The sequence below is a fragment of the Parasteatoda tepidariorum genome, chromosome 12 (genome assembly GCF_982258835.1).
Source record: "Parasteatoda tepidariorum strain Cologne lab strain chromosome 12, Ptep-v5.0, whole genome shotgun sequence".
Lineage (NCBI taxonomy): Eukaryota > Metazoa > Arthropoda > Arachnida > Araneae > Theridiidae > Parasteatoda > Parasteatoda tepidariorum.
In genome coordinates this window covers 23,839,780-23,866,788 of record NC_141766.1, presented here as the reverse complement: position 1 = coordinate 23,866,788, position 27,009 = coordinate 23,839,780, and the positions used below count along the sequence as shown (strand labels likewise).

The following is a 27,009-nucleotide window of genomic DNA, read 5'->3' as shown; positions in this document are numbered from 1 at the left end:
TATAACTTATTAGAACTTGCACAGGCTTTTTCCGTAACTGCAAATAAATATACAATGAAATTTAAATAAGTTTAATTATTATAAAAGACAAGTGTTTCTTATCGATTCTAAAGTAAAACATTTTGGATTTTTGACCTTCATTTAGTAAATATATAGCCTGATAATGCACAATTGTGCAGTACAGTTATGTATGTGTTAATCTAGTATTTCAAAAGGTCCGAAAGTCAGTCTATTTTTTTCTGCTATTTTTATGAATTACTCGTTGCTATAAAAGAATAGACTCCCGTATATTGTATGTCCCATTATGTATGTATATGAATTGTATGCCTTATCCCGTATATTGTATTGTCACTCTTATTGTGTAATTTTGCAATGTGAAATAAGTAAGTCAAAAAAATTAAAATTATTTAAATTAGTGTTAAAAAATGAAATAAAAAAATAATAACTATAATAATTTTAACTGAAAATATTATTTGTTTCAAAACTTTTTTTATTAATAATATACGGAATTTTTAATCATGAGATATACTTATTTTTGCAATATTTCAACCTACGTAATTATAAATTACAATATCAAAAATTGTAGCTGGATTCCTGAGAAGAGAAAATTTAAAAAACATGTTTTACTTAGATTAATTGGAAACGGATTGGATAATCGATTCTCGTCAAAATCTAGATTTCGTCCTCCAAAACTTAATATTTTTTAGAAATATAGAAACTCGAACTTTGAAGTAAGCTAGAAAAATAAACAAATGGTTTTCGAAAATATTCTGGAAACTTGTTTCGAAAAAACCTTTTTTATTATTCCGAGCATTTTTTTAAAAATAATTACAAAGATGCTCTGAAATACGCAAATATTAAAAATTGCATGAATGGCATCAGGCTTTTAGCCATTCTTATGGTAAAATTATAGTCTAAACAGAAACATATTTTCCATATTGCGACTACTTCTTCCCCATATTTTAATGCTTTAGAAACCAAATTCATAGAAAAAAAAAATATGTGTATGTAGTATTAATTTCGTAAAATTAAATATCGTGTTCACTTTGAAATTAGCGTATTAAGGTGATTCCTTTGAACAATTAAGTCTGCATGTTCGCATACGATATCTTGATCCTTAGCTCAAATGTAATAATGGTGTTTCGTTGTTTATTTTGAGCACTGAACAAAGTGGTGTATGCATTAAAATTTATTTTGTAATCTCTTGTTAGTTCCTTTTTAATACAATATTTATAACAGTAGTTTAAAAAGCGGAATAAATTTTTAGTTCTGTCCATTTCTTTAAATACGCCTTCTGTGTTATGGCCATTGTCTTAAATCGTATAGTCCATTTTCTAAAATACACATTTTAAGCTCTGTACATTTTCTTTAAGACAAATTTCGAGCTGTGCCGTCTTCATAAACAGGCATTTTAAGTTATTTCAATTTTTATAAAACAGTTTTGTAACAGCGGAAAATAGAATTCTTGCTGCTAAAGGGAAAGTTGCAAAGAAAATCGGAACTTTATTCAAATGAAATTGGCACCAGTTTTTAACAGCTGAAGAAACCCTACATGTCTTATTTAATCAAGAAAATTTGATAAATATGCCGAATGGGGTTTATTAGATTTTGCCAATACACAGTTATTGGGATAACATCATTTGAGAAGTAATTACATTATAAAAATCCAGAATTTAAATTCTCTTTAAAAATCTGATCTTTCTAAAGACTTTCATTCGCCCTCTGAAAGTATTTAAGTGTTAGTACATTAATAATCATAATAAGTAAAGAAATCTCCTTAACTAGTTACCACCTAACTCCCCTGCTGCCTATACTTCACCCTCTAAGAACGTACCCCAATGTTTGTGAATCACCACTGTTATCTGTTCCACCGTTTTAGCTTTGCAATTATTTTAGCAATGCATATTTTGAAAATGTCAGAATTGTTTGTTGAAAAATTATTGAGTACAGAGAGTACTGAGGATGACACAGCTCTAAATAATAAGCAAAACACAGTATGAAAATGTTATCACCCCTTACACTATGGGAGCCACATGACGCTCTATTTTTTTAAAAAAAAATAATTAAATGCTTAAATCTTAAATTGCTTATAACGTAACTCAGAAGAAATTATTTTTAAGAGTCCTAATTTAATGGAACAATATTTCTTGTGCAGACATTTATTAAAATAATTGATTTAATGTTAAACAAGTAACTTTAACTTTTGTTACTAAGAGCCTAAATTTGATTTAACACTGAATTTCTGTTAAAATCTTTAAAAAATAATTGTGTAAAGAATGTAGATGCAAAATGACTGTTCATGGACAGTTCAGTCAATTAAAAAGAGTTTTACAAACTTTTTTTGGCTCAAATAGCTAAAACACATTTTGCAGATAAGCAAGAATCTGAGATCCTTCAACTACCTTGCCATGAATCAAGTATTTAGGCTAAAGGGCTATCGCTAGATAACAGATAAGAAAAAAAAATGTTACTGTGATAATCATGGAATAGATTCCACTTTAGCATATATCTTCCCTTTATGCTCCTACCTAGATGAATACCTGCCAACTCCTCCTGATTTTTCTGGAAGATTTTATTTTTATATTTAAAGTGGAGAGTAAAATGTATCTAATCACATTTTCTGTTTCTCTTTAAATATATGCCGCTTAATATGCTGATTAACACTATTTTAAATAATTTTTTAAATCCATATATATATGTATATATAAATATATATTTATCTTAGGATAATTATTATTTATTCAGAAATATCGCATTTTTACCAATAGATGTGTCTTGATAACGACTATTGGATTCCCCATTTTTAGTTTCTTATAGCCCATTATTCCCCATTTTTAGAAATTTATAAAAGGTATACATGTTTAACACTTTCAGATTCATTTTTTGTGCATTCTAGCTTTTATTTTTGAAAAATTCAACCGACTCGTGGTTTCTGAAACGAAACTAGCTTTAGTTTCTCCGTCCGACTACACGTTAAATGTTTTTAACGAAAATGATTTCGTTTAGGAAAAATTACAAAACAATGTCCGAGATGACAAATAATCCCATAAAGGCGGAGAAAATACTATCAGAAAGAAAGATAAAGTGAACCCATTTTGGTTTTTAGCAAGAAAGGAGTCAATGCATCACTGCATATTTAAAGAAACTTAACTTTTCCTTGAACAAATATTGAATATAGCCTTAAATCAAAATTTTGAGCAAAACACGGTAATCTTGTTTTCGTTTTCAGCGAGAACAAAAAAGTGTAAAAGGTACATATAGATGGTAATAACAACAACGGTAAATAACTACAAAGTGAATTTTGTAATTATTTGACTATTTTTGCTTGCTTTTTAAAAGGTATAGCATGACTTAAGTACTGTAAAGTGGTGAATTATATAAGCCTACGAATTATTTAGAAATAGTGGTGGATAATATCTACTAATAGAATTTATTAAACCATCAATCACAATTGATAAACTACCACTTTGAAAAATATATTTGCTGTCCGGAGCAAGTTGGCATCTCTGGTATACGCTTTTAAGAATTCTCAAATTCATTTTTGTACTATATAGCTTTTATTTTTGGAAACTTCAACCAACTAGTAAGTACCCTAAATTAATTGCTATGATCCTAATATTCACGGTAAAACTATTTCGACAGTAACATCTCTGTCAAACGAAGAGAAATGTTTCTAACAAAAATTTGAATTTCATTAAAAAAATACTAAATACTAAACTAGACAGGCGATGACAAATAAATCCAAAAAAGAGCAGAAAAAATCTACCAGAAACAGTAATAAAAAAAAGAAATTTGGATTTTTAACAAGAAAAGTATCAATATATCAAAGTACATTTTATAAAAATGGCGAAATTGATCGCTGAAAAATTACTGAATATGGCCACAATGCTAAATTATGACCAAAACATAATATTAATATTATTATTATTATTTTGATCTTTCGTTTTCAGCAAAAGCAAAATTTTATATGAGGTTTACAGTTTCAAAAACTTTCTAATTCATTTTGGTGCATATAGCATTTATTTTTTAGAAAAATTCAACCGAATATTTAGTACGTTAAAAACGAGTTCGGCTGTAGTTTCTTGATCAGTTCAAGTTAAATATATGTAACCAAAATATAGATTTCGTTAAGGAAATAAAATACTGAACTAGGTGGGTGTTACAGAAAATCCAAAAAAAGCAGAAAGAAATTCCAGAAACAAAAATAAAGAAAGCAAATTTTGAATTTTAACAATAAAACTATTAGTGCATCAATGCATGGCAATATAAAATGGCAAAATTGAATTACTGCTGAATAAAGTCATAAAGCTAAATTACGAACTAAACGCTGTATTTTTTTTTCTTTTTCAGTATAAACAAAATTTTACTAACGGTAGGCATTTTTCAACACTTTCTAGTTCCTTTTTGTGCATTATAGGTTTTACTTTAAAAATTTCAACCGACTCTTGAATACGTTAAAAGCGAGTTCAGCTGTAGTTTCGCCATCAGATCACGTGAAATATCTCCAACGAAAATCTAGATTTCGTTAAGAAAAAAAATACTAAATTTGTTCGGCGATGACAAATAATTCATAAAAGACAGAAAAAATACTACCCGAAACAAATATAAATAAAGAAAATTTAGATTTTTATTAGGAAAAAAATTAACGTATATTTTAGAAATGGCGAAATTGCTCGTGGAAAAGTTACTGAATAAAGCAACATAATTAAATAATGAACAAAATAAAATGTTATTCTTCCTTTTTTGTTTTGAACATAAGTAAAAATTTATATAATGTATACAGTTTTAAGTACTTTATAGTTCATTTTTGTACATTGTAGAATTTATTCTTAAAAAAATTCTACTGATTCGCAAGTACGTTAAAAACAAGTTCCGAGTGGTTTCTCTGTCAGACCACGTGAAATGTTTATAAAAAAAATATAGATTTCGCTAAGGGGAAAGAAAAAAAACTAAACTAGGCCGACGATGACAAATAATCCAAAAAAAGGCAGAAAAAATGCTACCAGAAACAAAAATAAAGAAAGGAAATTTTGATTTTTAACAAGAAAAGTCCCCGTTCACTTTGGCCACGAATGCCACTTCGCTTGTCAAAATCGAATACATATCCCCAGCAAGTCTTCAGCGAACAGGGATTCACAGAGAACAGGAAGCGGAGGCAACCGTCAAGGGATGCCGGATATTACTTCTCCTGGCACCCACCCTCCCTGAAATGCATTTCATTTCGAAACTTAAGGCTGCAAATGGCATTGGGAGATGGGGAAGGGGTAAATTCCTTCGGGACAGAAGTTGAGGTACAAAAGAACCCCTTATTCTGTCAGCTTCGTCATTGTCCTATATTCATAGTTATTGATCGTTGATTTCAGGAGGTTCTGTTTTGCTTTTCCACAGTCGATACTTCTATGTGTACAGTGATAACATTGACGGCTGTTCACCTGGCATTTCTACAATTATGAGACTATTTTTGAAGCCTAAGAAGCTGCCAAAGCATTTCATTTCGCTCGAAAAGCGAATGTTTATTTAGTGAAAGAAGAAAAAAAATTATGATCGTGGAAAAGTTTGCGCTTTTGAAATTTGATAGACGTTCTATTTGGGAGCCTGGGGGTTATTTCGATTTAAAAATTTATTTCTGAAAGGGTACGGTCCTTTCAATTATGGAGAGAGATTACTTTAGAGAAAGATATGTTTTAAACGAAAATTTCAGTAGTATTAAAATGAGAGTATTTGAAATTCAATATGAGAGGGAAAATGGAATTGGAAAAATGATACTCTTGAAATAACAGTATAAAACTTCACATTGTTTCAAATTCTACACAATTTGTAACGTTTGTTAGAATAGCAAATAATTGGAAGAAAAAAATTTGCATGTATTTTTTATTCCTCAGAATATTTCTTTACCTCTATCAAAAAACAATCTCAATAAACAATTAATTTCATTCCGTCGTTTATATATATATATATATATATATATATATATATATATCGTTAACTCGAGCATAATTCTGCACAAAAAAATATTTTTTTATAAACTGCAATTTTATTATTATTATTTAATTTTGATTTGTAAATTATGCTTCGTCTTTTTATATCCTCTAAAATTAGTCTTTGAAAATAGTCGTATATGCATTCTTAGGGTCAAAATAAAAGGATGAAACTGGAAGCAAAACTATTTCTTTAGTAATTGTTTTGTGGGCAGGGTAAAAATTGTTTGATTTATTCATTTCACCTATATTTAGCTCAAAATAAAAATTATATGAAAATATCAATATAATGACAAAGATACATGAATTATTTTTTAATATATGAGTATATTGACTATTTTTAAGATATGTTAAAATTAAAGTAAGAAAAAAATTCTACCAAATCTCTAAGGATTAAAGGAGCATTTGGGTTTCAAGGGCCGGCATCCCTGATTTTCTTCAATAAAAGACTAACATCTAAAACGTAACATGAAACGCTTAGAAAACTCATAATCCTTTTCAAGAACTCTGGCGATGACTAATTGTATGCTTTAAAAAGACAATGCTTCTATTCATACTTCAAGATAAAAAAATCGACTTTCTCAACAGAATGTAACCTGCTCTGACCCATCAACCCTCACATCAGAAAGCCTCCACACTATATTTTATAAGTAGTCTGCGCAGACTATATAAAAGGTGAACCAGTGGTGCACATAAACCAAAAGTCAATTTTAAAAGTAATTAGAGAAACTTATCATATATATTTGAGAATTGAATCTGCTGTGGTTGAAAAGTAAATAATGACAAATCATATTATATTCATAAATTAAACAAATTTTTAGAAACATATTTGCTTCCACTTTCTAATTTGTAATAGAGTTTTTATTAAATATCTCTTTCACACACTGGTTTACTTTCACAGTTTCATACCTGCCAACTTTCACTCTTTCCGAGAAGGGATTTTCAGAGTTGTCGTAAAACAATAAACGAAAAACAATATAACTCAACAATATATTTATATTTTGATACTGTTAAAATTCGCTTGTGCTAAGATTATTATGCTTTTATATATTTATTATAATTATTTATATGTAGTGGTGGTCAAACTCATTTATAAATGTCATTATAATGCAAAAAGTTAATTGGAATAACCAGAGTATTGCTACCACCTTAAATATGAAAATAAAATCTTTCGGAAAATCCGGACGAGTTGGCAGGTATGCAGTTTTCTGATAGGACTACCTATAAAAAACCGTGTGGAGGCTTTCAATTACAGCAGCATACCTGCTAACTTTTAATCCCTTCCATTATCATTTTTCCCAGTGGTATTAAAATGGAATTGAAACTTCAATTTTAAGCAAACAAATACGTTGCATTTGAAAAAACTTAAGTTGACAACCATGCATACCCGCCAACTCTCCCGGATTTTGCGGGAGATTTTATTTTCATATTTAAAGTGGTAGTAAATATATACTATTTTTTCTTTTATGAATTTAATTTTTAAATGATTTTGATCACCACTATTCTTACAAAAATTAAGCTTTTATATTACTATGCGTTACTATCATGGTTGTCAACTTAATTTTTTTCAAATACAACGTATTTGTTTGCTTAAAATTGAAGTTTTAATTCCATTTTAATACCACTGGGGAAAATGATAATGGAAGGGATTAAAAATTAGCAGGACTGACCATGATAGTACCGCATATTAATATATGTGCTTAATTTTTGAAAGAATAGTGGGTGATCAAAATCATTTAAAAATTAAGTTTATGAAAGAAAAAATAGTATATATTTACTACTACTTTATATATGAAAATAAAATCTTCCGGAAAATCCGGAAGAGTTGGCAGGTATGCAGCAGGCGTTGTCTGAGCCCTGACTAGAATTGAATCGGGGAGGGTTTTACCTACCCGTTAATTAGAAATGGTAAATGACATAGAACTCTCCATTGGGAAAGTGAAGTATTGTTTCCCCAGAAATGCGTCATAAGCTAAGTAACTCAATGGAAGAACGTGTATTCGGTGTTATTAACCCTTTCGGGTTGGGCGAGTCTTAAATGTATTCGTAAGGAATCAGTATCAGGACAGTAAAAAATAAAAAGCGGAAGCTTAAGTTTCGACTTAGCTACTTTGACAGATTTATGTTTGCTTTCACTTTAAATCCAACACATCTAATCCATGTGTGTTAAAAGTGTAACTATACAATTTTTAATTTGAACTAAGTAGTGGTGATTTAAATAAAGCAAATTATCATTTCCCTGCCCACAAATAAACTGCTAAAGAATTACTCTGATTACCAGTTTTATCTTCTTACGATGATTGATACGATTTTAAGCTGGCACGTATTTGTGACAGTCGGCGCGAAAGGGTTAAGAATAATGGAAAAAAAACACGTTTTTTTCAGCGTAACCTTTTATTTTAACAGACATCATATTTGAGCAATTTTTGTATATTTTATGAAAAGTATAATTAATTGTTTAGAATCTATTTTCAACAGTCAGCATGACCAGTAGAAATAAATTGATCGTCACCATTCTTTATCATATTGTACGACTTACACAAATATTTTATTGATCACGCATAGGTTCAGAATAAAGGGAAATTGAATTTCCGTTTCCATTTCTTTGTGTGCACATAATAAAAATGTTCTTATTCATTTACTCTAAGAGAAGTGTTGTGCATCATTCAGAATTGGTCAAGAAGTGGAATTGTTCTGTCAAGATTTCATTAGGCTTAAAAATTCTTTATTAAACCTCCAATAGGTGCATTCTACGCACTAACTTTATACACCGCTGCCAAATGTGAATTTTTGAAAGCATTATTATAAAAACCTTGCTGTTAATCATTCTAAGTTTAATAATTAAATTGGTTTTAATCCTTTCAGACCTAGTATATTTTAACTAAGTGTGTCCTGAATTTGCTTTTAAGGTGCTAGCTAAAGTTTAAAAAATATAAATACTTTGAAGCATTCATATCTGCTAAAAAGGTATTCATTTCTTTTAACCCTTTAATGGGATATTTATTTCTAGTAAAAGTAAGTTAAAGTATTTTTTGTAATTAAAATTGATGCAGGAATAGTAATTGGTATTAAACAAAAGCTCATTTAGCTTATAAAAATTTATCCAAATTTTAATACAAATTTTTTTTGGTGGTAAGTATATTTACCAAGTCCTATCAAGAGAACTTATTGACGTTTATTTTTCATTACTTATAAAATAAATTGTGTAAATGCTACAAACTTCAAAAGGAATTATGTATTTTATAACTCTTATATATTTTCGTAAATTAACAAATGGTTACCTATTTTATTCAAACGCTCTTCAAGAAAGCTGAAGTTATTAACAAATGTTGACCTAAATTAATTTTGACTTGAACCAAATAACTATCAATCTCCAATGGAGTACCCCCAGAGGTATTGATTTGCTATGGTATCCTGGAGGACTTTATGACTAAACAGATTTCGTGCACCAATCACCATTTACTACACGAGGAGTCTTTGGCTGGCGGTGATTGAACTCGCGAAAAACTCTGCTACAAGAATTTTATGGATCTTAAATTTAAAAGCGGCATTGGAAAAATACGAAATTCAATTATTAAAAACATTTGTGACTCCTACTTAACGTTAATTTGCAAAAAAAACTATATCTGTGAGAAATGTTAATTTTATAATCTTTTTGAACGTTTAAGTTCTGTCCTAAGAAATTAACACTTAAATTAAAAATTTTAAAATTTGTCTAATATGCATGGGAAAATGCAATATTTTTTCAACTCGTTTTGTGATTTCATTTCAAATAAAGCTGATATCAATCAATCAATGCCAGACTCATGAATGCCAAGAGCTATTAAAAATGTAAAAGAGTGGTATGAACTCATTTTCTCTTTATATATTTAATTACTCATCCGTTTATTTAATTATTCATATTCAAAGAGAAACATTCTTCACATTTGTTTTCAATAGAAAACTGAATGAAACTTGCTAGAAAAAGTTGCTATTTTTAATTTCACTTAATAGAATTATGTTGGGTAGTAGTCGTCTGTGGCATCCGTGATCAGACCACGATGAAATGGTCAATATATGAGAAACGCTTACTTGAAAAAAGTAGCACGTATTTTAACATACCAAGTGGATACGACTTTGACTCCAAAAGCGTTCTGTAAAAGTAAAAATACTAAACTAAAATTCGCTTAACTTTCGTTACCACTAGAAAATATTTGTTTCAAAAAGCGGAGCAGTTGACTTCTCTGGATTTACTTCCCCGGAAAACCATCTATATTTGAAATCAGGCTTCCACGGTACTTGAAAAGTTTCAGTAGTGGTAGTAAATTTGGGTTATTACCGTTAATATACCATTTTATCGTTGGAATTCATTCCATTTGTTATGGTAGCTGGACACCTGGGCCACGAAGCTGCCCCATCTCATCCATCGTGAATTATTTATAATTGTGTGAGTTCTCTGTGGCCAGCAGGCAGTGTCGTATCTTTGAGCAGGGGTGAAATCCATACATATCAAGACGGAAAAGAGTAAAAACTGGTAACAAATAAATTTCATTTTCAGTTTTTTCGGGGGAATAATAAAATATTAATAACTACCAATTTTTTTAGCGCAAACAATTTATATATTAAATTGCTTCTTCCCTTGGAAAATTTAGTGTCATTTTATGTCTATATATGTCAAATTGCGTCAAAATGTCACTCATGGGCTGCAATAGTGACTCAAATATGAAAATACATATTCTTTCAGCAGCAATACTGGCAGAAGTCATAATTTAACTTGAATCTTCGCTTAACACGTTCACGCCGGGGTGACCCAAAGGTGGGTCATGCTAGATTGTCTCATCGGGCGGCGCAACGGTGTAAAAACTGGTAACAAATAAAATTCATTGTTTAGTTTTTTTCCGGGAATAATAAAGATCCATAACTACCAATTGTCTTTAACGGATGCAATTTTTATATTGAATTGCTTCTTCATCGTGATAAATTTCCCACAATGAACTGTTATTGTTGAGAATAGATTAACACCTCCCGAATATTATCTAATATTGAAATAGTTCTTCTACCAATATTTTCTCTTTTCCGTTCCGCTTTCAGGCGCAACACCCGGCGTGAACGCGTTAAGAAAACTAAAGCATTTCTTATACATTTTGCGTAGCAATGAAAACTTCAAAGCCACTTATCTCAAAACTTGATTTTTTGAGTTGTGCCACTATTACAGCCTATGAGCGATATGTTAATATCTATATATGTCAACATAGATTTGATGAATCAGATATTCTTTCAATTGATATATTTATTCAAGCAAAGTGCTTGTTTTTCTATATTAGCTACCACATAGACAACTAAATTCAAAATGTTTTTACTGTAAATTTTTTGTAAATTTCTAGATGTATGGGATAGGGGCCTCGTAATTTTTCTAAATTAAGTTTAGTACTGGAAAAATTAATAGCAATGAATTGTTTATTGTTAAGAATAGATCTCCTCCCGAAAATGATCTATTATTGAAATAGTTCATCTAACAATTTTTTTCTCTTTTCGGTCTCGCTTTCAGGCCTGGCTATGACAGAGTATCCATAGCTGCCAACTCTTCCGGTTTTCCCGGATGATTTTATTTTCATATTTAAAGTGCTAGCGAAGTTCATGTTATTTCACTAAACTTTTTGAATTATAATAATAATTTTAAATCAGTTTGACCACCACTACATATAAATAATTACAATAAATATATAAAAGCATATTATCAGAGATGCCAACTTGCTCCGGACAGCATATATATATTTTAAAGTGGTAGCTCATCAATTGTGATTCTTTGCTTAATAAATTCAATTTAGTAGATTTTTATCCACCACTATTTCTTAATAATTCGTAGGCTCATATAATTCATCACTTTATGGTAGTTTCATACCCTCCAACTTATGAGGATTTTGAAAATAATTCTGTCTAGTGGTAGCGAACCAAAGTAGAAATTTTTAAAGCAAATGGATCTCTCATAAAACTTTTATCAGAACTTAAGAATCTAGCCATATGGCCTGCACTTTTATAAGTAATAGTGGACAAGTTACGCTAAAATTAATTTTTTTTAAATATTAAGACATTAGTTTTGCTACCGTCTGAAAAGAAGATTTCTGAAACTACGGAAATTCCGTAGCAGTTGGAGGGTATGTACTTTAATCATGCTTTGCCTTTTAAAAAGCAAGCAAAAATAGTCAACTATTTGCAAAATTTTATCAGGAATAATTTTAATTATTTTGGCGTGTCCGGAGCAGTTGGCATCTCTGTATTATTCCTTACGATAGCGAACTTCAACCAGGCCTGAAAGCAAGACGGAAAAGAGAAAAAATTGGTAGTAGAACTATTTTAATAACAGTTTATTTTCGGGAGGAGTAAATCTATTCTTAGCAATAAACAAATCATTGTTGTTAGCGTTTTATCGGGGAAGAAGTAATTCTATATATAAATTGTATCCGTAAAAAAATTTGGTAGTTATGGATATTTTATTATTCCCGAAAAAAAGTTAAAAACTAAATTTATTTTTTACCAGTTTTTGCTTTTTTCCGTCTTGATATATATTGACTTTCAGCCCTAATTTCAACCTGATTGAAATATAAATATACTCTAGAAGAAGATAGTTTTTCGGTAATTGTTTTACTACCACTTGGAAAATCCATTCTTGAAAAGAGTGAATGTTGGCAGGTATGGGTATCGTTAGAGTTGGAATTTTAATGCATAAATTGCTTTCTTTGGATAGCAATTTTTAGTGGTGGTTACACAGAAAGTGAAATATCTACATTTGTTTCATTTTCGCTATCACTTTTTAAAATTTTCAAGGCCCGCGGGAGACCTGGAAATAATTTGACTGCCAGTTTTCTTCTTTTTTCTGTCTCTCTTTCAGGCCTGTGATAATGAATTACTTTCGCTGCCATTTTTTTCTTTTTGTAAAAGAGAAAATATATTTTTAAATAACGATGGCTACACATTGTTAAAAAAACATTAAAAGTTAATGTCAAAATATATCAAAAATATTTTTTTTTATTTATTTATCGTGCGTAAATTAAATTTATTATACAATTTACTATTTCGTCGTGTAATAATTCTTATGCTAGTTTATATCACCCGAACATAAAATATATATTTAGTTAGACTTGACGCAAACTTTCTAAAGATTGTCAGACAAGTATAAAAATATTATGTAGTTTTGATAATTTTTTTGATATTATAGAGCTTTACTCGTTTCTTTGAATGACATCTACACCCGGTAGACTAATAAACGTTAAACGTAACTGAATGTTGTTTCTTCTTAAATATTTATTGCATGTTGGTGAGCTTTATAGCAAATCTAATTTTTATATTTCATCTTTAATGTGTTAGGAGGAACAGAAGTGACTGTTATTGCTCTAGTGAAAATTTATTTCATCAACTATACTCAAGATATATATGTCACATTACACGAAAGTGAAAATATTTCTTACAAAGAACCTTTGTAGAAAATATTTCTCTATGTGGACCGATTATAGGGAATCGGAACATAGTATTTCTATGAAAATTTTTCTGGTGTTTTTTTCAAAAATAATCTGCATGAAAATAGCGAAAAATAAATATATATTATATGGATGTTTTTTCTAAAAACATAGCCAGATTATGAACTGGTAAAAAATAAAAATTATGTTGTAAAAACGTCAGTTTTAGTTGAAAAAATAAAAAAAAAGAACTATCTCCTAAAATAACTTTGAGTAACCCATTTTATGCCAAGAAGTTGCAAATTTAACATTTTGCAGAAAAAGAAAAGCTGTAATTTCAAACTAGCAGTAGTAGCAATTAAGTACTTAATTATGAGATTTAAGTATCTACAGTAAACGAAGAACTAAATTTCTTTAAAACTTTTAAATAGTGCATATTTTCAATTATTAACTGCCATATATAGTTTAACACGTTCACGCCGGGGTGACACACCGGTGGGTCACGCTAGATTGTCTCATCTTGGCAGCGCACCGGAGTAAAAACTGGTAACAATAAATTTCATTTTTTAGTTTTTTTCCGGGAATAATAAAAATCCATAACTACCAAATGTTTTTAACGGATGCAATTTTTATATTGAATTGCTTCTTTGCCGTGATAAATTTCACTTTAATGCTGCATAAATCAAAATGTTTGTAAATCAATCTGTAAATATTTTCATGATGAATGGGTTAAGGGCCGCTGCGCGGCCTAGGCACCCAGTTTTTTGTTAAATAAAGCGTAAAAACCGTGATAAATTTCCTCCAGTGAATTGTTATTGTTGAGAACTCCTCCCGAATATTATCTAATATTGAAACAGTTCTTCAACCAATATTTTCTCTTTTCCCGTACCAGTATTTTCACTTTTCCCGGCGTAAACGTGTTAAAAAAACTGCATTTGGATCATTTTGTATTTATATACTTTTTATGATTAGTATTATGATTCGAATATCTCAATAGCATTTTATGAGCAATACTAAAAATAAAATAATTAGCTTACCATCATTTACCCCATATAAGAAAAAGTTAAATACGAATGAAAAAAGTCGGTTGTTTCTGAAAAGAAAATGCTTGTGATGAAACATTGATATCATCACTTTTTTTTTTGGTAAGAAGAAAACATCCCTTCGGAAATGACAAAATCCGCAAATGGGTTGATGCAAATAGATTTTTGTTAAGTGTGTAGTAACTATTCAGATTTCGCTTTTTTTTTTTCAAATTATATGCAACAAATATTTTATGATAGTTTATGGCCAGATATACAGCCAGCTTTTTGCGCATCTTCGGAAAATATGAAATTGTGGTAACTATGTTTATTTTTAATGTTTGATTCTTTGCCATCTAAATGTGCTTTCAAATATTTTCCATACCATTACTGCTAAACGATTCAAATATTCATATAAAGCGCCAATTTTCTCAAACTTCCTCATGCTATGGTTTTCAAAACATCAGCAAGATCTCAAAACATTCAAAAGACTTTAGTTTTTGATTGTCTACCACTCTATCAGGATTCGTGCGCACTTGGAAAAAAATTAGTACCAAGAATAAACTAGTTGTAACTATTTCGTTGCTAAGAAGCAGAAAATATTTCAGAATTAGCTCTTAAATTAGAAATGAAAATTATGTCTCCTAACTTAGGACCTAAATTTAGCATCAGTATTAAAAAATTAAGCCTTAAAAATGTTATTTTATTAAAATGGTTTAAAGGAAACAGAGTCATTAAAATTCCTGATTTCATTTCTGTTGTGATTATTAATTTGTGCTGTATTATTAATATCAACATAAGCGGCAGCAATGCTAAAATTTACCTTTTTCGATGTACCTTTTCTGAGCATCTAAACGATTTTGCTTTAGTTTTTTTTCTCGGAATACTTACATTTACATGTATAACTACTAATACATATCTTTGGCGGAATTTGTTTTTTAAAAATTATGAGCTGAGAACTTTTGATTTTATAAAACTTTAATTTAAAATCTTTCATAACTCAGAAAGCATTCCCGTTAACGCTGCTAACTACTACTCTCTTTTCAAAATGCTTTGTAGAGTGGAAAACAATAAAAACTAAAGCATTCAAAATTTGACAAATTTTGCCAACATTTTAAAAAAGTCACAGTGAGAGAACTGAGGCAAAACGCCTTTATGTCAGGCCTGAAAGTAAGACGGAAAAGAGAAAAAACTGGTTGCAGTACTATTTCTATAATATATAATTTTCGGGAGGAGTAAATCTATTCTAAACAATTATTTAATAATACTCTCTAGGAAAAGAAGCGATTCAATATATAAATTGTTTCCCTTAAAAAATATGATAGCTATATATATTTTTTATTCCCGGAAAATTATTTGTTACCAGATTCTATTCATTTCCGTCTTGATATATACGGACTCTTAGCCCTGTTTTATGTACGAACTTAAGACTCATTCAAATACGATGCAGAGATGCCAACTGCTCCGGACACGCCAAAATAATTTAAAAAACGGTAAATAACTACAAGGTAAACTTTGCAAATACTTGACTATTTCTGCTTGCTTTTTAAAAGGCATAGCATGACGTTAGTACTATAAAGTGGTCAATTATATAAGCCTACGAATTATGTAGAAATAGCGGTGGAAAAAAATTTACTAAATTTAATTTATTAAACCAAGAGGCACATTTGATAAACTACCACTTTAAAATATATATTTGCTGTCCGGAGCAATTTGGCATCTCTGATTATGATGTGGAGAATAATTTTAAATCAAAAAATCATAAATAATTACATAAACTTTGCTACCATTAGAATAACTTTTTCCAAAACTTTTAGCAGCCGTAGTAGTAGATGGATAGATCGAATTTTCTTTTAACCTTTTCGGGGCGGGTGGGTCTTAAATGTATTCGTACGAAATAAGAATCAGGATGGTAAAAAACAAAAGGAGGTACCTTAAGTTCGGGAATAGCTAACTTCACAGACTCACTTAAAATCTAACACATCCAATCCTTGTTGGTAGAATGGTAGAAATCACATAAATCTCGGTGCACTGCCGCGAAGCGGTATTAACCGATTCATCTGTAGTAATAAATCGATGATGAGGAGTAGTGAGGAGGAATGGAGATGGGAGGAAGAGGGGGTTCGTGTGACATGGGCAATCAAGAAATGTTGAGTGGCATGAAGTATAATTAAATGACAATATAATCATAAACAATATAAAATAAAATAATCATGAAGATTATAATGATCGATATTATTAAGGAAGGTCTGGGTTAAATATAATATCCAATCCTTGTTTGTTAAATGTGTAACTATATAATTTTTTATTTGAACCAAGTAGAGGTGAATTATTTAAAGTAAACTATTATTACCCCACCCACAAATAAAGTGCAACAAAATTAGTTTGACTACCAGCTTTTTTTTTTTCCTTTGTCGCCACCCCGAGAATGCATATGCGAATCTACTCATACTCATTTGTTGTAGTGATCTTAGCATCAGCACCGTGAGGGGCTCTAACTAATTCATCTGAGTGGGAATGCATGAGGGGAATGCTGTGTGGGAATGCTGAGTGGGAATGCATGCCGAAGCGTAATTGAATGTGAAGGTTGGGGTTCAGTAACATTTACTGAGTGAAAATTAAAATAAAATAGCGATATTTAAACAAACAAATTTAAGAGAGAGAGAGAAGAGGTTTTTTGTGGCAGACTGTCTCGCCTCCCCCCGAGGTATTACCCCCGAGCTTCACAGGTGCACAGTAGCCACATAGCCTCAGAAAAATCGGAAAAATGCATGATAATAAATGTGCTAAAATATATACAAGTATTTACAAAATTTTCGGGACAATACCCCATCGGATAGGAAAAAAGCGATTGCCGGGCAATATTTTATGTTGTCTTCATATGACTCTCCCATCTCAAAGAGGTTAATATCTGTTTAAATTATTTTATGTATTAGTGGACAAAATTCTTCTTATTCTATTATATTAGACAAATGCGTTAACTGTAATACAAATTGGAAAAAAAAGCATTCTGAAATTACGGAAATTCCGTAGTCTCAGAAGTTGGAGGATATCAACGCCTCCTATAACTGAAAGCCTCCGCATGGTTTTTTACAAGTAGTCCGATCAGACCACTGTGAAGGATATCCACTTACCGAACGAGTCATTTAATACAGAATATAGTTGCAAAAAGAAAGTGGTAGCAAATATATGACTAAAACTTTATTTTATTTACGAATATTATTGGCTTGCCTTATTCACTTGTCAACCACTAGAGATTCAATTCTCAAAAATATAAGGTAAATTTCTCTCAATTACTTTTACAAAAGGTTTTGGGTACATGCGCACAACTGGTTCACTTTTTAAGCAGTCAGCGCGGACTACTTATGAAAAACCGTGTAGAAGCTTCTTGATGTAGGAGGTGATGAGGATATGCTATGTGCAATTATCTTTTATTGAAAAAACTGAATTCCTGTTTTAGTTAAGCCTTTCTTAAAATGTTGCATTTTCCTTTCAGTGTGTTTACAACTTCATAGAGGTATATTCACTTTATTGGCTCCCGCAACAGATCCTACATATGAAACTATAGCAGCTTATACAAACACATTTCATATGCCATTTCTCAGTCCTTCATTGCCTCAGACAAGTTCTAACAAGCCATTACTTTATGCAGTCAGCATGAAACCACAGTACCTCAAAGCTATAGTTGATGTTATTAAATATTACAGATGGAAATCAATCATATATCTCTATGATTCTGATGAGGGTAAGTTTTAACTCTTTATCTTCTATTAAGCAAATATTAAATTTATAATGGACATCTTAAGGGTCTTGAAATTAGTTTTATTTTTTGAAAACGATTTTCAATTATTTGTTTATTGAATTGCATTTTGCTTTGTTAAGGGATAAAACTGTTTGTTTTTTGACGAGACGTAAGTTCTTGGTTATTTTACCCATTCTTTTCCTCATGTATTATTTTTTTTTTAAATTTTAACATTAAGGAATTACGTTCTTTAAAAACTATAAAGTATTTTTGCACTTAATTTGGAATAAAACTATCTTAGAGTGCATTTATTCTTAACATTTATTTTAATTCAATAAATTAATTAACTGAAATAAAAGAAAAATTGTAGTTACAGATTTTTTAATAATGTCATAAAGACAGTATTGATACATGGATTTGAAAGTGCAAAAAATATCATACATGTTTTCTCATTTCTTTTAATTAAAATAAAATAAAGATTAACTTCACACTTAGCATATAAAGATTATAACATTTTACGCCTTTTTTAGTTAAAGGTTTTGAACACGCAGGTGTTAAATCTATAGTTGGTAGATATCAAAACCCTTTAGAAAGAAGTATCCTCAGCTCACAGGGGGAAATTTTTTTCAGGTCTGAGTCACAGACAAGGTAGTTGTCTGACTATCTATCACTTATATAACCTTTTCTTTGTCAATGACAGGTTTTTTCAAAGGTGTGTAAATGTGTAAATAGCATATGTTTTCCATATTATTTTCTATTTTATTACATCATCGTATATGTTAAGATTATTGACAAATGTAAATATTATTATATTCAAATTTAATTTAATCTCATTCATGTTTAATTTCCTGTTGATTTCATCATAAGTTTAACCAATTGGCTTTCCACTCATTACTATTTGGTGCTTGGCACCCTCTCTCTCCCCTTAATTCTACTCCCACTTTACACATTCCTCCATTATGACTCAAAAATCTGACGAATCAAATACTGCCACTTCGCTGCAGTGCACTGAGATTTGAGCTATGTTCTAAAGTTCTTTTGGATGTATATTTTTTTTCAAAAAATAAATTGAAGTAAATTACAGGCTTTTACTCTCCTATAGTATGATTTCTGAAATATATATCGCTATTTAATTTTTTTCCGACTAAGAAATAAATAGCCAACATTTATGATTAAGAGAGATTCTGAGTTTTTATTTTTTTAATTTTTTATTTTATTACACGTAACGCATATACCTGCAATCATCTTTACTAAATATGCAACCACACTGGTGCCTTATTATCAAAGCTAAATATATACAAGTAGTACAAGTAATTCTTATACATTTACGTGCGCAAGCATGTAATTTCTAACTAATAATATAATTCCTCGCATTGGACATGCTTTTAACTGTTACGTAAGATTGACAAGAACGAATACTTTACTTTCCCCTAAAAAAATAGAAGTTTTTGACTGTTGTTTTAAATTTTATATGGGTCAATACAAAGCGTGCTATTAAAAAATAAAAATAAATAAAGAAAGAAAACAGTTATAAAATCAAACCATACCATAATCTTGATGTAATTTACAATTAAAAATATACTGCAGAAATCCATATTTTAAAATTACATTTAAAAAACGAAAAATTTTATTAAAATTTTACGCAAACATATAGTTTTTACACAAAAAATAACACATTTTCGTAATAATTTATTTGTAATTTAGTTTTATTTCTATATGTAGCTTTCACTTACATAAATCTCATTATGCAGCTTTTAAATCATTTGAATAATGTATTTCTTCAAGATTCTTTGATAAATCTAAGTATTGTGATTTTATAGAAGAAAGAAAATCATTTCTTTTTGTTATAAAAATATCCTATTTTAGTAACATAAAAGGCACTCTATCTTAATTCCTTTACTAAGGAACAGCATGCCAGTCAAAATACCAGAAACACAGACATTGTTCGATAAACGAATTTTGGACATGTAGGGATTCGGAAGAAAATAAACAGATTAATAAAAGAGGATTCGGTAAATATAGCCTTTTTATTACAAGGCCTGGTTTTTAGTAGGACAACTATTGAGTATTTTCAAGTATAGTCGCTCAGCTTATATTAAATTTAATATCGTCATAAAACATCTAGTGAAAATTATTTTTACAATTTACTGTCTGAAATTTCAGAGAGGGATTCAAACTAACTCATTCTTAAAACTATAGCTTATAATTTATAATTTTTGGTAAAATAATTATGTTTATGTTAAAGTGATTTTAATAGTACTGTATTGGAAAGAAATATATTCGTGTTTCTGCTTTGGTTTTTTTTTTTTTTTTTTGTAAACTTGTATTTTATTTTCAAAAGACCAGAACTCTGTAAGGAGTTTCGAGGAAATGTGATTTTTTTATTATTTAAATGGTAAAAAAATTATTACTATAAATGATAGATTGTAGAATTTATTTATAAAAAGGCAAGTTATTTTTAATATTCGCAATATATTAATTGTGCAAAACATTTTTCCCAACTGATATAGAAATGAGTTTCACACTAGGCATGCGGGCGCTTTTTATATTCCTATCTCTATGAAACCGTGTCAGTTTGACGCATGAACGAATACATATAACAGCACTTACAGAGATACCAACTCGCTCCGGACAGCAAATATATATGTTAAAGTGGTAGCTTATCAATAGTGATTCATGGTTTAATAAATTCAATTTAGTATATTTTTATCCAACACTATTTCTAAATACTTCGTAGGCTTATATAATTCGCCACTTTATATTTGCAAAATTTACTTAGTAGTCATTTAATGTTTTTATCTAATTATTTTGGCGTGTCCGGAGCAGTTGGCATCTCTGCACTTAGAAAGCAATGTAATTATATACTATAAAAAAAGGAAAAGATGGGATATATATTTAAGAAATATTTTAGTATTTCATTTTTCAATACTCGAACTAAACAGCTGAAACCTTCAAAATCTGACATTCTGACATCAATTGACATTCTGCGTCTGTTCTGTCTATTATTGCTTATCGGCAACAGTTATTTGTCGCTTGCTTCATTTGAGATAACGATATCGGATAAGGGATCGAAGTATTGCCGATACATTCCTATTTATTATTGATGTGAGGCTTGCATGTTTACTCAAAATTTTGTCTAAATTACGATCGCGTCAAGTTGATGCATATCCGTAGAGATAGGTAAACCACAAACAGAATTTCAATATTTTAACGCTTTTGAAGAAAATAGACTTCAATACATATTTACCTCCATCAATGGATAAAATTCATTACAAGAGATAAAATAAAAATGCAAACGGGTTTTGTAATTTTCCTTGTAAAATTCGAAATGCGTCAAAATGACGCGTCCCTTTAACGTAGTGTTGTAAAAGCAGCCTAAGTTGTAGCTAACAGTGGAAATTATCTCCATGATGATTTAAAACAGGCAAAATCTAAGAGTGCTTAACACTCTGCAAGCGGGTAACATAAAAATATGTTTTTGAAATTTCTTGAATCCATGCAAAATTTTAAAAAGTGGTAGCAAAACTGCATCGGTCTCTGCTCTGTTTTTCGAGAAATTATCCATTCGTTATTATCACAAACATAAATGATTCAGTATATATGTAATCAGTGGTCGCTCGTCATAATTTTTTCAAATTTAAGTTGTAGCTATAGAGACGAGTTACCTTCGGCATTTATGAAAATTTACATTACACTTTTTTAAAACTTTAATTTATAACGGCTGTTACATCTTTTGGTAAAGTTGCTCACATGCAATGTGCTAAAAGTGGTCGAAAAGGATTGAAATATATAGTTTTCGCTAATTCTTATCTACGAAAATATATTTGTAAATTAAGCAAACTATACGTCATATTCGCTGGTTCAAAATTAAAACGACACTTCTGCTCTCACTTCTCATTCAAACAACACTAATTATGTTTTCAGAAGTGTCGTTTCAATTTTGAACCAGGGATACCAACTTTAACGCTCTTTAACCCCTTGGGGACGGGTGATTCAAAAAAGCTTTCGTACAAAAATCAGGATCAGGACGTAATTAAATAAAAAACGGTAACTTAAATGTAGTCGCTTCTAATTTGACAGACTTGCTTTGCTTTTACTTTAACTATTGTTAGTTTAATCATATATATAATCTATGTTAATTCAAAGTATAACTAAATAGTTTTATTTTGATCAAATTAATCGTGAATTAAATAAATCAAGCAAATATAACTCCGACCACAAATAAACTGCTAAAGAAATACTTTGATTACCAGTTTTATCTTTTTTCCCTGATTGATACGGTTTTATGCTGGCACGTATTTGTGACAGTCGGCGCGAAAGGGTTAAAGAAGTGTTTTTGTCGTGATAGTGACAATCCTAAAGAAGTTATATTCTTAGCAGACAATCAGTTTGCATTTGGTCAACACTTAAAACACGAGAGAATTGCTAGCAAGCTGCTCTAATTATAGTTTCTGTGAAAATCGATATAAATCAAAAGGGCAGCCAGCACTAGGTTTATTGAGCAATATTTTTTAGAGAGGTACACAACCGAAAACAAACATTCTGGATTTTTGATGGTTTTGTTAATATTTTAAAAGCCTCACCACAAGAGGGCTGGAAAGAAAAGGCTTTTCGGATAAATTTTTGAATTATTTACATGTGGCGGTGTGGAAAATAACTTTAAATCAAATTCACAAAACAAAGAACTATACATTGAAACATAAATTTAACTATCACTAAAAGAAATCTTTCGAGGAAAACATAGAAAGTTGGCAGCTCTGAATCAAATATGAATGTTGAGATTTTACTATCATTTTACGGCAAGGTAAGACAGCTGAGTAGAAAATTCTATTTTATATTGTTTCCTATACCTCTGCATCTGAAGGATTTAAATGTTTATAGAAATGGCCTAATCTCTTAGTTCTCTCGTAGCTTCGTTCGCTCTTAAAATGTTCACAAAATTAATCAGAATTCGGAATTTTATAAAATATTTTGAAATAAGCGTTCTATGGCAGTTCTGTGTGATTAATGATGTAGTAAATTAGATTTGATATAAATTTGGCTACCCTGGCATGAATAATATTAGATGCTCGTATAAAACGCCATTCAGTCCAAATTTTGTCTTAGTGTAGCATTTAAAGTATCAGTGGATTTAACGCATTAAGCGCCACGCTAATTTTGCATGGCTTGCACTTCTGGTCACGGTAAATAACTCCAAACTAAATATGCAAAAATTAGACAGATTTTGCTATTTTTTAGATGGTTTATCATGACATCTCTTACTTTACTTTTACTTTATTAATCCAAAATTGGGTGCCTGGGCCGCGCAGCGGGCCCTAACCCATCCATCATGAAGTATTTACAAGTTGAATTAAAAACATTTTGAATTATGCAGCATTAAGGTAGCAGAACAGAAGATCAAGCAAATTTGCTTGATAAATTAAACATGAATTGATATTTAATATGAGTCATGATTTATAAATGACATCTCTGACAAAACTGGTGAATTATATAAGCCTACGAATTGTTTAAAAATAGTGTCGGATAAAAATCTACTAAATTGAATTTATTATACCAAGAATCACAATAACTAAGTAAATTTTGAATACATTTTCTGCAATTCCATAAAGGAGTGTGAAATTTATAGTTCTATATCATGTTATACGCTGTCAGCCAGCTGTTTTTCGCGGCCTATGTGAAAGGTCAGTGTCAGCCACCGGCGGTTGACGCGGCCTAAATGTAATTTCAGTGTCAGCCACCTGTGGTTGGCACGGACTGAATGTAATTTCAGTATCAGTCACCGGTGTACTGACGCGACCTGAATGGAAAGTCCAGTGTCAGCCACCTATGGCTGACGCGGTGCTCAACGTGTTAAAAAAATTTCTAAAAACAAAATTTAATTCTCTTCGTCTTTAAAAAATATATCTCAGAGAGACCAATGCTCCTTTTATGCAAATAAAAAGTTGTGGTAAGAACTTTAAAACTTAACTCTCTCCATAACACTGATGTAGGAATTGGTGTTTCTCTTAAACGTTGGGATGCTGCTTTGTATATATTTTCTTTTCTTTTTTTTTTTCTTTTAAAAATATCCAATGAAAAAAGCAGGAAATAATTTTTAATTTTTCGTAAAATAACACAACAAAATGCAAGTGAGTCTGAAAGCATCAAGACAAGTTCCAATTAAAATACTACTTAATTATATGAATATTAAAAATATCTTTGATGATGTAAGTTGTCAGAAAAGGACATAAATTGTTTTTCGTGAAACAAAAGCAAATCTTTACAAAATTCAAATATCCCGATAAGTTATATATTTTGTCAGTCCTTAGAAAATTTCAATTTTCAGCCATATGAATAAACTCAAGATACTATGTAATCAAGATACTATGTAAAGATACAAGATACTAATAGATTTTTAATTCTTTCGTGAAATTGAGCAATCAGTTCTTACTGATTATCAGTCACGAAAAAAACACCAGACTTTAAAATCATAAAATTCATTGCTTATCACTACATTTATTTCATTACTGCTTTAAAAAAAATCAATATTTTCTTTACTGTTTAAATTTTTTTGCATATTTTCAGTTCTGCTTTAGATAATTCATTCTAAAAAATTTACTTCAACTCCTTCCTTGTGATTAAAATATATCTTTTGCACTTAAGTCATATTTTTTGATGCACATAGGATTTATTAAATAAGCGATATATTTTCTTGAAAATGCGAAATTAATTCTAAAGAGATTCACTTTTTTATAAAAGATAAGCCTTTTTTATCATCAATGACAGTTTAATTTGCTGTTCGCTTTTATAGATAGGAATCTTAGAAAAAGATACTCCTAATTAATTAAGTCTTTTTTGTTTATTTACCCTTATCGTTTCTTAATTGATGCAATTTAAATTAAGTGAATAAAATTGGGTCTTGAATCACTTTCTATTTTGTGCTAATTACTGTTTTACAATTCAATATTTAAATAAGGACTGCTTTAACAATAATAAAAGCTTTTTTTGCATTAAAATACAATATTGATTTGCACCAATTACAGAGAAAACTTAATCTCTACTAATATAAAATATAATAGTCAATTATTGTTATCATTTTATTCAATATGTTAATATAATAAAAGCTGTGAGTGACTGCTCTTTAGCATTACATGAGTATTTTACATTCTAATTTTTATATATTTTTAGCATATTGAATCTATTTAAAGAAAGCTAATAACTTTCATGAATTAATGGGAATAAGTCTGGATCTTGTGCTCAAAGATTTTTCAGTTTATCTAAGAAAATAAACTTGATGTTCCAATACTATTTAATTTTTTTTTCCTTTATCCTTTATCCGTTATATTCGAAATCTTTTCTACAAACATTAAAATAACATTTAATCATATTTGTAAGAAAATCATCAGAAATACATAAAAAAGGAAATCAATATCATTAAATTCATATCAACAACATTATCTTTTTAGTAGATAGTCAAAAAAAATTCATTATTCATATTCAAAATTCATATTCAAAATTCAAAATTCATATTCAAAATTCAAAATTCATATTCAAAATTCATATTCAAAATTCATATTCAAAATTCATATTCAAAATTCAAAATTCATATTCAAAATTAAAAATTAGTATTCATCCATTATTTTTCTAAAAATACAATAATTATTATTTAGTAAGCTAATTATTAAAACGTAAGTTAATAGTTTGATGCTCAAGTATTAACTTACTTATTTTTATTTTTTGCGAACCAAATATTTTTTTTTGTAAAACAACTTTTTCTTAGAATTTTAGGCACCATAAATTTTTATACTTCTCTTATTTTACTGAAATAAAATTTTTGAGTATAAAATTTTTATTCTTCGTAGTAAAATTTAGTCTCTCACTCAAATGAAATAATTTATCTGGAATTTCAATGACTATGTTTCTTTTAAACCATTTTAATGAAATAAAATTCTTAAGTATTAATTTTTTATTCCTCGTAGTAAAATGTACTATCTCACACAAATAAAATAATTTACCTAAAATTTTAATGACTATGCTTTTCTCTAACCATTTTACTAAAATAAAATTTTTGAGTTTTAAAGTTTTATTCTTCGTGATAAAATTTACTCTCTAAAACAAATAAAATAAATTATATGGAATTTTATTGACTGCATTTTTTTTAACCATTTTACTAAAATAGACTTTTCTGGTATTAAATTTACATTTGTGATAAAACTTAACTGTGTCAAACGAATTGCATTTGAGATCAATATGTTCTCTACAGTGACAGGCATCTTATTATCCGGTTTGATTATCAGTTTGTAAAATGGAAATAGGACAGATTATTTAGTGAGCTGTTAACTATGTCATTAGTTCTATAATTGGAATCACATTGTTGTCTGTAATTAACGATCTCCCTCATCAGCTCTTATCTTGAATTTCAAACAGAGTTCTGTCTCCTTATAAGCAATGGAATTTGATATAGATTATACTAATATTGTGAAGTATTTAAAAATATGCCCTAGTGTAATCCATTGTACTGCGTAAAAACCTAAAAAAAAAGTTAAAGCTCTCGCTTGCACATTTCTTTTCAAACTTCATTATTTTTAATTAGAAATTTATGCCTGGGTTTTGAAAAAAATCTGTATCTATGAAATATTATGCATAAATATCGATGCCTATTTTTTCATTATTAAGTAATCATAGTAATTGTAATAAATCATATAAAATATTAACTCATATAAACAAATAATTAGAGATAAAATAATAATGGTAAATATTTTAATGAACATAAAAATTAATGTAATATCATGATATTTTTGTGCAATCAAAGTAAATGTAAAAATTGTAAATTTATTTACATTTTATTAAGTTTT

The 27,009-nt window shown here is 29.4% G+C and overlaps 1 protein-coding gene across 2 annotated transcripts in view; it reads left to right on the top strand.

The window, feature by feature from the left end:
- Window positions 1–27,009, top strand: part of LOC107442611 (glutamate receptor 1) — a 273,575-nt gene that overhangs the window by 62,808 nt on the left and 183,758 nt on the right. For both annotated transcript variants that reach the window (XM_071188105.2, XM_071188106.2), the window contains exon 3: window positions 17,930–18,178. In XM_071188105.2, the coding sequence (XP_071044206.1) occupies window positions 17,930–18,178 (249 nt within the window). The remainder of the gene's footprint in view (window positions 1–17,929; window positions 18,179–27,009) is intronic.